Raw genomic sequence first — 15,852 nt, forward strand, 5'->3', positions numbered from 1 at the left:
TGAGGAAGTTAATATGTATTACTGAGTTACAAATAGACCCAGACAATATGTTGTTTAACTAAGCACGTATGACTTATAATAACAGAACATTAATAAAATTGTTTGTTATTTTAAAAAAAATTATAGTCAAAAAAAAAACTATAGCCTCCATGGAAACATGGAGGGAAAAGGAGTCAGCATACGGCCAAACTGGAAAAGTGGTTTTAGTCACCAAATAAAAGGGAAGCATATTGTGTCTATGAACCAGGAAGTGTTTCTAACTTAATCTGCTGTTAATTATAATTACATAATCTCTTATCTGGCATACTATCCTAGAATTAGAGGCTTCAGTTTTATCTTTTATGACTTTCCTTAGGCTTCACAGATATTTTTTCATTCATGGAAGGCTGTTTATGAGTTTATATTCCGCCCTAAGCAAATTGCAAAATATCTTCTTGTATACTATATTGAAGAAATCAAAATTCTGTAATAATGAAATTGTACCAGTTGAGTTCTGTGTATAACTTCATAAGGCTTCAAAATAAAGTGAACTCATTTTTTAGATGGTGGAGAAAATATGTGGTATATTTTCTAGTAATTCTAATGGAGTGTTTATTAGTATTTAGCCTCTGGCAACTGTGTAGTTAATAGATAGATTGAACTTTATTTACAGGATTTGTAGATGTAGGAAGCTACCAATTTTTTAAATATAAAATGTTAAAAGTAATGCTTAATCACTTGTGGTTTTTGTTATGAAAACGTTATTGTTTATTGTTCTTTATTATTTTCAATGCAACTAAACATAAACATTTCCCAAATTCTACCTTATCACCATTTTCTCATCCTAAGCCTCTTCATAATATAGAATGTTTAAATAATAAATTACATAGTTAGTAGTTTTTTAATTAATATATGGCAATTAGAATTTGTTGATACCACAAATTTAATTGGAAGCAATTATTTCAACTCTTTTGTAGGAATTTAAAACTTCATTATATTGTAAAGTATAAAATATATGACAGGATAGGTTTTGAGACTAAATTGAGATATAAGATACATTCTGTTAATTAAAATTAAATATCTTTCTATTTTAAAGGAGATTGAGTTGTGCTGCAGTTAATGAACAAAAAGCACCATTATCCCTTGCTTTAATTTTCTAATCAAAGCTACTTTTTCTGACTTCAGTTGTTCAGGTGACTGGATAACTTATGAGTTTAGTCTGGCAGATGAGCCATTAGGCAATCAGATTCCTAATTTTCAAATAAAAGTAGAACAAGGCCACAGTACTGATAAAACTCAAAATACCAATCCAAATGAATGGTGCAAACAAGAAGAATGAAAATTTTAAGATTATCAAGTTACAAGAATTGATGTCAGTCTTTAATCTTTATTTGCTCTCCAGATATCTGTAAGATACTAAGTGAAATACTGGCTACTTCTATTGTATATGGGAATAAAGGTGTAAATTATATATAGTCAGTCATCTTAAATGGAAAAGAGAATGGTTTTGTATTGTTATTAAGTTCAATTTTTTGAATATGTTTATATCTTGTTATTTATATTCTAGCTTTCCTCTTGGAAGGAAGATAATGTAAGAACATATTTTAATTATATAACCGTTACTATATTTATATTCTAGCTTTCCTTAAAGAGCTTAATTACTCCCAATTTATAGCAGTAACCGGTAATCCCTTTATGGATTACTGCCTCGTCGTGGCGAAGGGGCTTGCGTAACTCAATGAAGCTATAAGCTATGCTGTGCAGGGCCACCCAAGACGGACAGGTTATAGCAGAGAGTTCTGACAAAATGTGATCCACTGGAGAAGGAAATGGCAAACCACTCCAGTATCTTTGCCATGAAAACCCCATGGACAGTACTAAAAGGAAAAAAGATATGACGCTGGAAGATGAGCCCCTCAGGTCGGAAGGTGTCCAATATGCTACTGGGGAAGAGCAGAGGGCTAGTACTAGTAGCGCCAGAAAGAATGAAGCGACTGGGCCAAAGCCGAAAGGACGCTCAGCTGTGGATATATCTGATGGTGAAAGGAAAGTCCGATGCTGTAAAGATTTTTTCTCCATAGGAACCTGGAATGTAAGATCCATGAATCAAGGCAAGCTAGACGTAGTCAAAAAAGAGATGACAAGACTGAACATCGACATCTTAGGAATCAGCAAACTAAAATGGACAGGAATGGGTGAATTTAACTCAGATGACCATCAGGTATACTACTGTGGGCAAGAATCCCTCAGAAGAAATGGAGTAGCCTTCATAGTCAATAAAAGAATAGGAAAAGCAATACTGGGATACAATCCCCAAAATGACAGAATGATCTCAATTCGAATCCAAGGCAAACCATTCAATATCACAGTAGTCCAAATCTATGCCCCAACCACTGGTGCTGAAGAGTATGAAATTGACCGGTTCTATGAAGCCCTACAGCACCTTATAGAATTAACACCAAAAAATGATGTCCTTATCATCATGGGGGATTGGAATGCTAAGGTAGGAAGCCAAAAGATAACCGGAATAACAGGCAAGTTTGGCCTTGGAGTACAAAATGAAGCAGGGCACAGGCTAATAGAATTTTGTCAAGAGAATACGATGGTCATAACAAACACTCTTTTCCAACAACCCAAGAGACGGCTCTACACATGGACATCACCAGACGGTCAACATAGAAATCAGATTGACTATGTGCTCTGCAGCCAAAGATGGAGAAGCTCTATACAGTCAGTAAAAACAAGACCAGGAGCTGACTGTGGCTCAGATCATGAGCTTCTCGTTGCAAAATTTAGGCTTAAATTGAAAAAAGTAGGGAAAAGCACTAGGCCACTCAGGTATGAACTAAATCATATTCCTGATGAATATACAGTAGAGGTGACAAATAGATTTAAGGAATTAGATCTGATAGACAGAGTGCCTGAAGAACTATGGATGGAAGTTCGCAACATTGTACAAAAGGTAGCAACTAAAACCATCCCAAAGAAAAAGAAATGCAAGAAAGCAAAATGGCTGTCTGAGGAAGCTTTGCAAATAGCTGAGGAAAGAAGGGAAGCGAAAGGCAAAGGAGAAAGAGAAAGATACACCCAATTGAATGCAGAATTCCAGAGAATAGCTAGAAGAGATAAGAATGCCTTCTTAAATGAACAGTGCAAAGAAATAGAAGAAAACAACAGAATAGGGAGGACCAGAGATCTCTTCAAGAAAATTGGAGATATGAAGGGAACGTTTCATGCAAAGATGGGCATGATAAAGGACCAAAATGGCAGAGACCTAACAGAGGCAGAAGAGATTAAGAAGAGATGGCAAAACTACACAGAAGAACTATACAAGAATGAGCTTAACATCCCAGATAACCACAATGAGATGGTCACTGACCTCGAACCAGACATCCTAGAATGTGAAGTGAAATGGGCCTTAGAAAATCTGAGCAACAACAAAGCTAGTGGAGGTGACAGTATTCCAGCTGAGCTATTCAAAATCTTAAAAGACGATGCAGTAAAAGTGCTACACTCAATTTGCCAGCAAATTTGGAAAACTCAACAGTGGCCACAGGATTGGAAAAGGTCAGTTTACATTCCAATTCCAAAGAAAGGCAATGTCAAAGAATGTTCAAACTATCGCACCATTGCACTCATTTCACATGCTAGTAAAGTTATGCTTAAAATCCTACAAGCTAGACTCCAGCAGTATGTGGATCGAGAACTACCAGAAGTACAGGCAGGATTTCGAAGAGGCAGAGGAACTAGAGATCAAATTGCCAACATACGCTGGATCATGGAGAAAGCTAGGGAGTTCCAGAAAAACATCTACTTCTGCTTCATTGACTATGCAAAAGCCTTTGATTGTGTGGATCACAACAAATTGTGGCAAGTTCTTAAAGAGATGGGAGTACCAGACCATCTCATTTGTCTCCTGAGAAACCTATATGCGGGTCAAGAAGCAACAGTGAGAACCGAACACGGAACCACTGATTGGTTCAAAATTGGAAAAGGAGTCCGGCAAGGCTGTATACTGTCACCCTGCCTATTTAACTTATATGCAGAGCACATCATGAGAAAGGCAGGGCTAGATGAATCAAAAGTTGGAATTAAGATTGCCGGGAGAAATATCAACAACCTAAGATATGCAGATGATACCACTCTAATGGCAGAAAGTGAAGAGGAACTAAAGAGCCTCTTGATGCGGGTGAAGAAGGAGAGTGCAAAAGTTGGCTTGAAACTCAACATTAAGAAAACCAAAATCATGGCATCCGGCCCTCTCAATTCCTGGCAAATAGATGGGGAAGAAATGGAGGTAGTGACAGATTTTATTTTTCTGGGCTCCAAGATCACCTCAGATGGGGACTGCAGCCAAGAAATTAAAAGACGCTTGCTCCTGGGGAGGAAAGCTATGGCAAATCTAGACAGCATTCTAAAAAGCAGAGACATCACCCTGTCAACAAAAGTGCGTATAGTCCAGGCCATGGTTTTCCCAGTTGCAATGTATGGCTGTGAAAGTTGGACCATAAGAAAGGCTGAGCGCAAAGAATTGAGGCCTTTGAACTATGGTGCTGGAGAAGACTCCTGCGAGTCCCTTGGACTGCAAGCGTTCAAACCGGTCAGTCCTAGAAGAGATCAACCCCGACTGCTCTTTAGAAGGCCAGATCCTGAAGTTGAAACTCAAGTACTTTGGCCACCTAATGAGAAGGAAGGATTCACTGGAGAAGAGGCCTAATGCTGGGAAAGATTGAGGGCAATAGAAGAAGGGGACGACAGAGAATGAGATGGCTGGATGGAGTCACTGAAGCAGTAGGTGTGAATTTAAATGGACTCCAGAAGATGGTAGAGGACAGGAAGACCTGGAGTAACATTGTCCATGGGGTCGCAACAGGTCGGACACGACTTCGCAATTAACAACAACAACCTGTAACAAACCTGGGAGGTAATGATAAATTCAAAAACATCTATAGGCTACTTAGACATAAAAATGTATTGGGTAACAATGCCCATGTACATGGTGTTTATGTCTTTCATCTTCTGTTTGTGTTATATTTCAAACAGTATTTCAATCATAATTTATTCCCATCGTTAAGAGTATTTCTTACAATCGCTATAATAAATAATTAAATGAATGTGTTTGCAGTGTACCGAAAGTAGTTTTATTATTTGTAAGTTGTGGGGAAAGAATAGGATGTCTACTACATATAACATACCATCCACACAATTATGGTATCACCTATCACCTTGCTTCTAAGCATGTTATAGTTGATATTTATGTTCCTGCTACCTCCTTTGTGCATAGGATCTTCATTGGACTGAAAAGTTGAAAGTGAATGAGGTTTTCAGTAATCAATTTAATGCTTGTAAGATAATCCATTCTCAGCAAGATAATTAGTCCATGACTTTGTGAGTGGGTTTTGAGGCAAATTTCTGGTAGATTTAGTACATATAGTGCAACCCATTGGAACTGCCATAGTGGTAGTAATGGGTGTTTGCTGTTAAAAAAGATAAGATATTAAGATCAACACTGCTGAATATTTGCTAAGCTGAATGTGAATATCTGTAATAAATTAATCTGGACATCCAACATCGTATTTATGCTTTGTTACAAGGTAACAAGGTAACTCAATGGTTGCTGCATTGTTCTCAGATTGTTGTCTCTGTTTTGACAGAAGCTTTTATCAGTGTAGATTCTTAAAATTTTCAGTAAATAAGACCGTAATTCACAACAGAAAATGGCAGTTGGAAATCATTCATGTGGCTGGAATATTTTAGGTTTCTGTTTGGACAAAAAATGCATGTATTTATCATTCATTGGATTTGATATGTGTAGGCCATGAAATTATTACAAAGCAATTCAAACAAACTAAAACTGATCCAAAAAAAGCTACACAAATGATTGGAACCTAGGGACATGCAGAATATTCATTTTGAAACGTAAGCATAGAATTTCATGCAATGTCTACTTTGGAGCGTGAAATTTCTTAGCCCCAAATTAGACAGTTTTGTATTACTATTTTAGATATGTTCAGAAATCTTGAATCAGGGTTTAATATACCTATCTCCCCTCACTTCCCACTTGCCTCTTTTCTAACCACCAATAGTGTCTCTACTTTCAGTTGGTTGTAGAAATTAAGAAAATAGCTAGACAACAAAACTTTATGATTAGCTTTTATAAAAACTATGGTTTGAAACAAGTCAAAGTAATCTGCCCTGAAATTGTGGTTATTTTCTTTTTGATAATATATATAAAATACATATTTTTAAAAGCAAAAGTGTATTTTAAAAACCACATTGATTAACAATTATACACGTTTAGTAATCAGGTGTACTTGTAATCACTGAGGGCATACAATTATCAATATAACATAAATAAAAAATATATAATTTTTAAATTTAATGCTGAAGTCTATAGTATATTATTGTTTATGAATATTAAAAAAGAAAAAAGAAAAGAAAAACCCTAAAAGCAATATAGATTAATATTTAATTTCTGATTTTACCTTTCTTTATGCACTAACCAATTTGCAGTATGTATTGGTGTAAACTTTAAAAACTATGGTATAAAATGTTTTTACCTTGCTGCATAATTTGTAAAATATATGAATGCCATTACTGCTTAAATTTAAACTTGTATTATGTGTATATGCATATGTGCGTATGCACATGCACACAGAGACAATTTGGGCCATTGCTGGGTAGTCTCCAGGTTTAAGTGCCCAGTTGATATTGTTGGTTTTGTATCTTTTTTCCGGTGTTGTGCTGTTTATCTTCCAGGTCTAGGCATGTATCTTAATAAATTAAGATATTTTCTAATTCATGTGTTCCAGAATTTTACCTAATTTTTAAAAATAGTTTAATTCAAAAAGTTTAAATTATGTTTAATTGTATTGCAATTTGAAATGTAAAAAGAGTACTTGAGCATTAATTAATGAATGGAATGAAATAAAATGAAATATGTCTCTGAAACAAAGAGAAAGGAGAAGGAAATCATCAAACTGAACCTGTGTAAAGGTGTTGACAGATAACATGCAGTAAATGATGGTTAGCTTCCATACAGATGAATCAAAGGGTTAAATGTATGTCAAGAAGTGGAAAGTAATATGAATATGGAACATAAGCAGCACGAACGTGGGAATGCTCAGCACAATGGAAAATAAAAGGAATTGACTGCACATTGACATTTTTGGCATCTGGCAAATTGAATGGACTGGAATTTAGCACTTTCAATCAGAAGATGTAAGGATATGTGGGAATGACCTTGGGAGACAGGGAAGAGCCACAGCCAGGGCAATTGTTAGATAAGAGGCAACTTAGCCTGTAGCTGGAATGTGGGTGTGGCAAATGTCTCAGAAAGGACCTTCCCTAGTTTCTTGGAATGTAAAGGTGACAGTGGACAAATGTACTTTCAGACTTAACAAGGTTCTGTTAATCTAACCTTCCAACTAAGTAGATATAGTTCTTCTGGGATTGCTTCTTGTCTTGATTAGACAAGGCTTACAAGTTTCCAGGAGATCATACTGTTTATACTCAGGACCCAAAAAACAAAGAAGAAATGGCATTCTTTCATAGTCAGGAAAGATGTAGCCAGGACAGGATTTCGGTATTAGGCAAGAAGGAATTTAATAAAGAATGTCAGAGACCTGTGATAAGCAGTATTACAACAGTATTTGTAAAGATATTAAAGATAGAGGCAGACAAAGAAAAATAAGAAAAGTTTTCCAAAAGATGTTTGAAGGAGGCTTCAACTTTGAATTGGTATTCTAAAAAAATGACATTGGATAGCTAGTAACCGATTCAAAGAAAATCAGATAAATAAGGAAACTCCATATAGTGGAGATATCAACATCAAGATAGGTTAGCAATTAGTACTTGAATCATTACCAAATCTGAAGGCTTAGTTAACCAAAATCTTGAAGAAATTGATGGAATATTACAGAAATGTGGGAAGTAATGGAAGAAAAATCAATGAAGATTCTAACCAAACAATGCCACAAATCTGGAGAGCAACATGGTGATCAGCAGAATGGAGGAGGTCAGTCTACATGCTAATACCAAAAAAAAAAAAAAGTATTGGAAACATTATTCTTGGTAGAACATGTTGGTTTTTATTACAAAAAGAAATTTGATAAACATTTTGTTGAATTAAGATTCTATGTATTTATGCAATAAGCATGAGTCTTAGGGTGGTGGATTGGTTTTGGATTAGGCGCCAAGTTGGGGGCAGACCTAGCACCTGTTTTGAATTCTTTAAAGCAACCATGTCCCTTTTAGAATCATGGAGCAGTTGCAGAGGGGAGCCACATGATCCCAGGAACGATCTGGCTTAAAGATTTGCAGAGAGGTGCTATGTACCAAAGCAGCTTTTCTAAATTATTTCTGCAGTACTGCAGAACCTTCACAATATTTTGCGATACAAGTAGTCCTTCACTTACAAGCATTCATTTAGTGACCAAAGTTACTATGCTTTGAGAAAAATAACTTGCAATCTTTCCTTGGAATTAGACTATCACTGTGGTCACATGATCAAAACTCGAGGACTTGGCAGCTGCTACGCATTTATGATGGTTGCAGTGTCTTATTTGCTGTTTTCCTAGCTGGCTCCCAACAAAGTCGATATGGGAAGTCAGAAGCAGTGATTCATTTAATAACCATAGTGATTTGTTTAACAACCTGAGAAAAGGGTCATAAAATTAGGCGAAACTCACATAACAGTCTCGCTTAGTGAGGGAAGTTCTGGTCCCAATTGTGGCTATAAGTTAAGGATTACCTGTAAGTACAGTACTACAATAGGATGTTCATATTTAAAGTACTGTATAATGCAAGTAGGCGGGGAATAGGTTAATAGGTACTATACTCTCACTCTGTGAAAACTATGTATTTGTTTTGCAGTAATGTTTAAAGGCTTTAACATAGTTGGGCCTGCTATTTACTCCCTTATGCAAACTTGTAATAAATGTTAAATAAAGTTAAATACTGATGTCAGAATCCAATTATATTTCATCTTTAATCATCAAATATAGAAAACCCCAATTCTGCCTTCTCTGGATTCTGCCATAAGAGGGAAGAAGGGGGAGAACAAAGGGGCTTTATGGCCCTCACTTCCTTCAGTATACTTCTAAGGATTTGAATGTGTTTATTGCAACCTCAAAGAGTTTGAATGTAAATAGCACCAAAGAACCTTACCATGACAAAGGGGCTATTTACCTTTCATGTAGTTTATCTGAAGTCTCCATTTAGACGGAAGAGAGGATCAAAGGGGTGGAATTGTGATGCCTGAAACTATCACTGGAAGGGGGGGTGATTGGGTGAGACTGCTAGGGAACCCCTTAAAACCTTGAATGGGAGAGCTTGGACCCCAAGTCCTGTCTAGCATGCCTGCAACCACTTCTTCTTAATAAAGGATTCCTGTTGGAAGAATCATTCCAAGAGTTCTGTCTTCTTAAGATGCAAAGTGGGGTGGGTCCTTACAACTACTATAGAACTGTAGGCACGTGCTGTGCAAATATTCACATTTCAGTATGAGAGACTATTAAGTGGTTCTAATATAAATATGTTTCTTACTTGAATCAGAGACAATTTTGGATGTCTTGAGAATGTGTGTAATAAATAAGATACCTGCTTTCCAATTCTTTCATTTTGCTTGTCTTTTCTGAAAATCTAGACTGGCAACTTGGCATTTATGTGTAGGTGTTCTTAATCTTCTGCCCCCACATGGCTTTTCCCAAGGGAAGGATTTGATGGCTTGCCCAAGTTCCCCATTCTTAATTTTATTTCCAAACCAAGATTTTGGTTCACTAATCACATAATAATAATAATAATAATAATAATAATAATAATAATAATAATAATAATAATAATAATAATAATAATAATAATAAAAATGATAGAGTTGGAAGGGACCTTGGAGGTCATCTAGTCCAACCCCCTGCTCAGGCAGGAAACCCTATACCATTTTGTACAAATGGCTGTCCCGTTTCTTCTTAAAAACTTCCAGTGTTGGAGCATTTGCCACTTCTGGAGGCAGGTTAATTGTTCTAACTGTCAGGAAGTTTCTCCTTAGTTCTAAGTTGCTTCTCTCTTTGGATAGTTTCTACTTGTTGCTTCTTGTCCTGCCTTCAGGTGCTTCGGAAAATAGCTTGATTCCCTCTTCTTTGTGGCAGCCCCTGAGATATTGGGACTCAGCTGTCATATATCCCTCGTCCTTCTCTTCGTTAAACTAGACATACCCAATTCCAGCAACCGTTCCTTATATGTTTTAGCCTCCAGTCCCCTAATCATCTTTGTTGCTCTTCTCTGTACTCTTTCTAGAGTCTCAACATCTTTTTTACATCGTGGTGACCAAAACTGGATGCAGTATTCCAAGTATGGCCTTACCAAAGCATTGTAAAGTGGTATTAACATTTCACGTGATCTTGATTCTATCCCTCTGTTAATGCAGCCTAGCACTGTCTTGGCTTTTTTTGCAGCTGCAGCACACTGCTCGCTCATATTTAAATGATTGTCCACTAGGACTTTGAGATCCCTCTCACAGTTACTACTGTTGAGCAAGGTACCCCATATACTAAACCTGTGCATTTGGTTTTTCTTGCCTAAATGTAGAACCTTACTTTTTTCACCATTGAATTTCATTTTGTTAGATAGCACCCAGTGTTCAAGTCTGTCCAGATCCTCCTGTATCCTAAGCCTGTCTTCTGGAGTGTTGGCTATTCCTGCCAGCTTGGTGTTGTCTGCAAATTTGATGAGTTCCCCATCTATCCCCTCGTCCAGATTGTTGATGAAGATGTTGAAGAGCATTGGGCCCAGAACAGAGCCCCGGGGCACCCCACTACACACTTCCCTCCATGTAGATGCAGTTCCATTGAGAACCACACGCTGAGTACGGCCGGTCAGCCAGCTACAGATCCATCTGGTGGTGATGCTGTCTAACCCGCATTTTTCTATCTTATGATGTAGTAGGTTGTGGTCTACTTTGTCAAATGCCTTACTGAAGTCTAAGTAAATTGTATCCATAGCATTCCTCTGATCCACTAATTTTGTCACTTGGTCAAAGAATGCAATAAGATTTGTCTGGCATGATCTGTTTTTGACAAACCCGTGTTGTCTTTTAGTAATGACTTTGTTTGCCTGTAGGTGTTCGCTGATATATTGTTTGATTATCTTTTCCAGAATCTTCCCAGGCTGATAGGTCTGTAATTTCCTGGGTCCTTTCCCCCCCCCTTTTTTTTTTGAAGATGAGAACTATATCAGCTCTTTTCCAGTCCTCTGGTAGTTCCCCAGTGCTGCAGGATCTTTGAAAAATATAGTTCAGTGGTTCTGAGATCACATCTGCCAGTTCCTTAAGAAGCTTGGGGTGTAATCCATCTGGTCCTGGTGATTTGAACTCGTCTAGGCTGGACAGGTGTTCATTTACCATTTTGCCTATCTTAACTTGTATTTCCGTTTTGTTTTTTAATGGCACTATTTTTGATAGGTTGGTCTGTTTTTTCCCTTTGTGTAAAGATGGATGCAAAAAAAGGAGTTAAATAGTTCTGCTTTCTCCCTGTTGCTTGTCACCTTCTTGCCACTTCCACCCACTAATGGACCAATCATTTCCTTCACTTTTTTTTTGTTCTTTACATGTTGAAAGAAGCTTTTTTGTTATTTTTGACTTTGGTTGCAAGCCTTAGTTCATTTTGAGCTTTAGCTTTCCTCACTTTGTCTTTGCAGGCTTGGGCTATTTGCTGATATTCTGACTTAGTTATGTGTTCCTCTTTCCACTTTCTATACGTCCTTTTTATCTTTCAATTGATCAGAGAGTTCTTTATGCAGCCATGCTGGTTTCTTTTGAGAGCTGTTATTTTTCCTCTTTGTTGGTATTGTGCTAGACTGAGCCTTTATTATCTCACTTTTCAAAATTTCCCAAGCCTCTTGAGTTGTTTTGCCCTGGAGGATTCTCATCCATGGAATCCTTCCAAACCCTCTCTAAGTTTATTGAAATTAAAAAGTTAAAAGAGAACTTTTTTTGTTTACTCATTCTGGGCTTTTGTTAGTACTTAGTACTGTCGGTTATTAATAATTTGCCAGCTTTTAGACAGCAAGCAGAGTTGATGTCATTGTTATAGTATGTGCAGTCCTTCCAGGTGATCACTCTTCTCTATGAGTAAAAAGGAAATGGTGGTAACACTGGGCACAGCCCTGCAGCTGCTGTGCCTCCGGCGTCCTCCAAGCCATTGCTGAACATCCCTTTCCCCACCCTTTCTTGGAGGCTTAAGTAAATTAGGTGGCCTTTTCAAACAAAGGCATGAGAATGTAGGTGTGAGCATGTGCGTTCTATAAATCTGACACCTACAAGAGGTGTGCTGCTGCAATCTTTGTGAAGATGATTTAGGCTGTTGTTTAATCTTCCTCCTTACCGGTCTTTCAGGCACATGTTTGCTAAACCCCACCCTGTCTTAACTAGAAGGAGGGACTCTGTCCCTTTTAAGGCTCAGGTGGTTCTGTACTAACATTCAGCTAATGAAGAGAGAGAGGGAGAGGGAGAGAGGAGTGGTCCATCTGTCAGGTCCCCTCTCAGCTGACTTGCAGGAATGGCTGAAAAGCTTGGCACAGGCTGAACCGCTTCAGGATTCTGCCCCTCCTCCTCCTCTGCTGTCTCTGCTTGCAATGTTTCACAAGCCTCCCTTAGAAGAACAATGAACTGATTTGAAGTTTTAAGACTGGGAGGGATCCCCTTGGAGTTGTCTGTGGCAGCCTGCAGCATGCATTGTTTGACACCATCTTAGACAGCTGTCAGTTTCTTTTCTTTTCTTCTTCCCTGCTTCCTCCCACAATTTCCCCTTTTGGATCGCTTTGTCTGAAGAAATAAACTGACCATGGTCCAACGTTTCAGCCTCAGGAGGCAACTATCAAAGGTAGGTTGCTTCTGTCATCAGGATGTGTAGGAACTACCTACATTTTATCACTTTTCTTTTATAATACAGTGAAACCTCTGCTTAGACAGAAGTGGGCGGGGGTCTGCTTGAGAGAAAGGAGCCCTGCCTTTTGTTCCCTTTGCCAATAGAACAAAGGCTTTTAAAATAAATTCTGTGTCAGCAGACACAGGGGCTTTCTCTCTCTAAAATTAGAACTGCTGCTTCTTTCTTTGGATTTAGCATCTAATGTGTGTCTGTAAGCATCTAGAAATAAGACATTATCAGAACAGAATATGATTTGATGAAATAGCACAGATGGATTAGAACCTATAGAGAGTCAGGATTAGGATAAATTTCACTGGTAACCCAGAAAATCTACCTGGCAAAGCACATGGCAGCTATCGGTTCAAAGTATTAGGCATGGCTCTCAGCAGAAGGAAGAACAAAGGAGTTGTTCTTAAGAGATTTTGCTATGGAAATACTTTGCATTGTTTGTTCTTAAGATGCTTTAAAAGAAAAGGTGGGGCTACTAAGCAAATATAATCCATTTTTTACTCAAGAAAATAGTTCAGTGTTTTTTTTTAAATGACTAAATAAAAGAGGACCCAAGATAAACTAATATTATCAGATAGATAGATAGATAGATAGATAGATAGATAGATAGATAGATAGATAGATAATTAGAGAGAGAGACAGGAAGGATCTTGGGTTCTGTACATCTTTATAACCAAGAAAGGTTTAGTCAGAAAAATAATACCAACCCTTGTTCTCCATCGGCTTCATAGAACTACTTGTAAAAGGCTGTCTTTTTGTATAAAATGCAATGATCAGCTGCTGATCACAGCATTTAGGTCAAAATGCACTCTTTGCAGACACTGTGGGGGAAGCCTTAGGGTATTGCAAATGAATAGGCATTCAGTATGACCCCTTTCAGAGTGTATCAGCATTTTTGAAATAGCTAAGCAATGAGCACGTTAATGATCACTGAAAGGGGGAAATCTTCACTCGCCTGATAATAATATAATGCAAAAGCGTGCAAGTGAAAAAATATTTGGATAAACAGTGAAAACTCACCAGATATTGCCGGACTACAAATCCTAACACCATTTGCCATGTTCTAGCATGGCAAATAGTGAAGGATGCTGGGAGTTGTAGTTTGACTATTTCTAGAGTTATTCTCAGCAATGTTCTCCATCCTAATTTTCAATTCTTTTCTTGGGAACAATTCCACATAATATTCTTAAAATCGGTGAGACTGAAACTAGAACCTTGCTTCAAAATTCTGTTAGCATAATTATCAGTAAAATAATTCACTGGGACCTAACAGTGAAATGATCTTACTGAACAGAGAAATTGTGTTAACTGGGCTATGCATGGGGATTGTTCACTTATTAAAAATAATAGGCTTCTGATCACATCTTGGACAATATTGATAGTGAGAGATTTAATCATTAACATGCTATTTAAATATTTGAATGAAGACCAGTGATATAATTGTTTTTTTAAAAACAACAACAACATTAAAGTAGCTGTATTTTTTACAAAAGGGCAGGTCATTGGAAGTTTCCAAACAGACAAGTGGACATAAAGTAAGGGGAAAGTTTTGCAAGAGAACTGGTGAGTTTATGGAGCTGATCAGTTATATTTAAGGAAAGTTGTTTGGTTAATTAGTGGAGGTCATTTATGTTTTTTTCTGGTTCAATACAGTAAGTGCTTACTTGTTTAGCACATAGGCAGTGTTTCTCAACCTTGTTCACTTGAAGATGTGTGGACTTCAACTCCCAGAATTGGAGTTGAAGTCCATGCCTGGCTGGGAAATCCTGGGAGTTGAAGTCCATACATCTTCAAATGGACAAGGTTGAGAAACACTGACATAGAGGATGGGCCTATAACTGCAATTGAATGCCCAGAGTCAGTTGAAATTGTGCAATGTCTAAAATAGTCAAATTATTAATGGGTAGAGTTACATTCCTCAGCCAAAAGCAGGATCCCAAACAGCATTCTTTAAAAGAAAAAAGAAAAAAAAGGAAGGGAAAAGAAGTTGTAAATTTGCAACCTGAGCGAGCAAACAGGAGCAGGGGAATTTTGTGAAAGAGGAGAATGGATGAAAGTTTCCCACTTTCATGGGAAATGTTCAGATGAGTTTAGCAACCAAGTAGCTTCAAGGGGAAAACCCTAAGTTATCAACCATGGGTTAAACCAGCAAATGAGATCGTTCTTTCCATTGTTATTTGGTTTAATGAATTACTCTGCCTTGGACATGAGCTGTGGGCTTCTGCTTGCTACAGTAAGCTTAATGCAGTGTGTCTGTTCCCCTGAAATTAATATAGATAACTTGGAGATGTTTTGAGAGCCGGAGAAGTACAAAGAATGGTTGTATGATAGCTTTGTCTTACTCCCAGGGCTATCAAGACTTCCAAGGAAGAAAGATATCACTGTGAGTGTAAGGGAGACATGACTGTTGGAGGACTTAGTTTGGAAGTGGTGAATCCACATGTTTTCATACTGAAAATATTCTTCCAGTAGATGAATGGCTTTCAGTTGTGGGTTGTCCGGTTGTAGAGATGAATTTGTGAATGATGGTCCCTAGCCTATCTGGTACAAAGGTTGAACACATCATACACCATAAAAATAAATTGTTGGATAGTGTTGGGAAGGAAGTAGCATTCCTTGTCCACATACCAAGGAATAATGAAAAGATTGTTCAAGGAGAATATGGACGCCGCCCTGAGTCCCTAGGGATTGGGCGGCATATAAATTTTACAAATAAATAAATAAATAAACAAATAAATAAATAAATAAATAAGGACACTGCAGAATAATTGAATAAATTTGAACTTTCCATAGAAGGTATAGATTTTCAGTCTGTATAGACTTTATCAGATATTCCAAACAACTAAAAAAAATTATGGTAATGACTACATTTTAAGAGACTACACTCTAATAAATAGTATCCATCCAGTTTCCCCTATTCAGATGTGATATTATGGCTCTCCTA

General features: G+C 37.4%; 1 protein-coding gene across 8 annotated transcripts in view; it reads left to right on the plus strand.

The window, feature by feature from the left end:
• The window catches only part of TMCC1 (transmembrane and coiled-coil domain family 1), a 123,920-nt gene that overhangs the window by 39,150 nt on the left and 68,918 nt on the right, over positions 1–15,852 (plus strand). The window contains exon 1 of one of the 8 annotated variants that reach the window (XM_039364566.1): positions 11,860–12,854. The exons of the other annotated variants lie outside the window; for them this stretch is intronic. Coding sequence (XP_039220500.1) covers positions 12,816–12,854 — 39 coding nt within the window. The 5' untranslated portion in view covers positions 11,860–12,815. Of the gene's footprint in view, positions 1–11,859; positions 12,855–15,852 lie in introns of those variants that run through there. 8 annotated transcript variants of the gene reach the window in all.

Source organism: Crotalus tigris, unplaced genomic scaffold (assembly GCF_016545835.1).
Source record: "Crotalus tigris isolate CLP2741 ecotype Arizona unplaced genomic scaffold, ASM1654583v1 scf7180000019794.865796, whole genome shotgun sequence".
NCBI classification, from domain to species: Eukaryota; Metazoa; Chordata; class Lepidosauria; order Squamata; family Viperidae; genus Crotalus; species Crotalus tigris.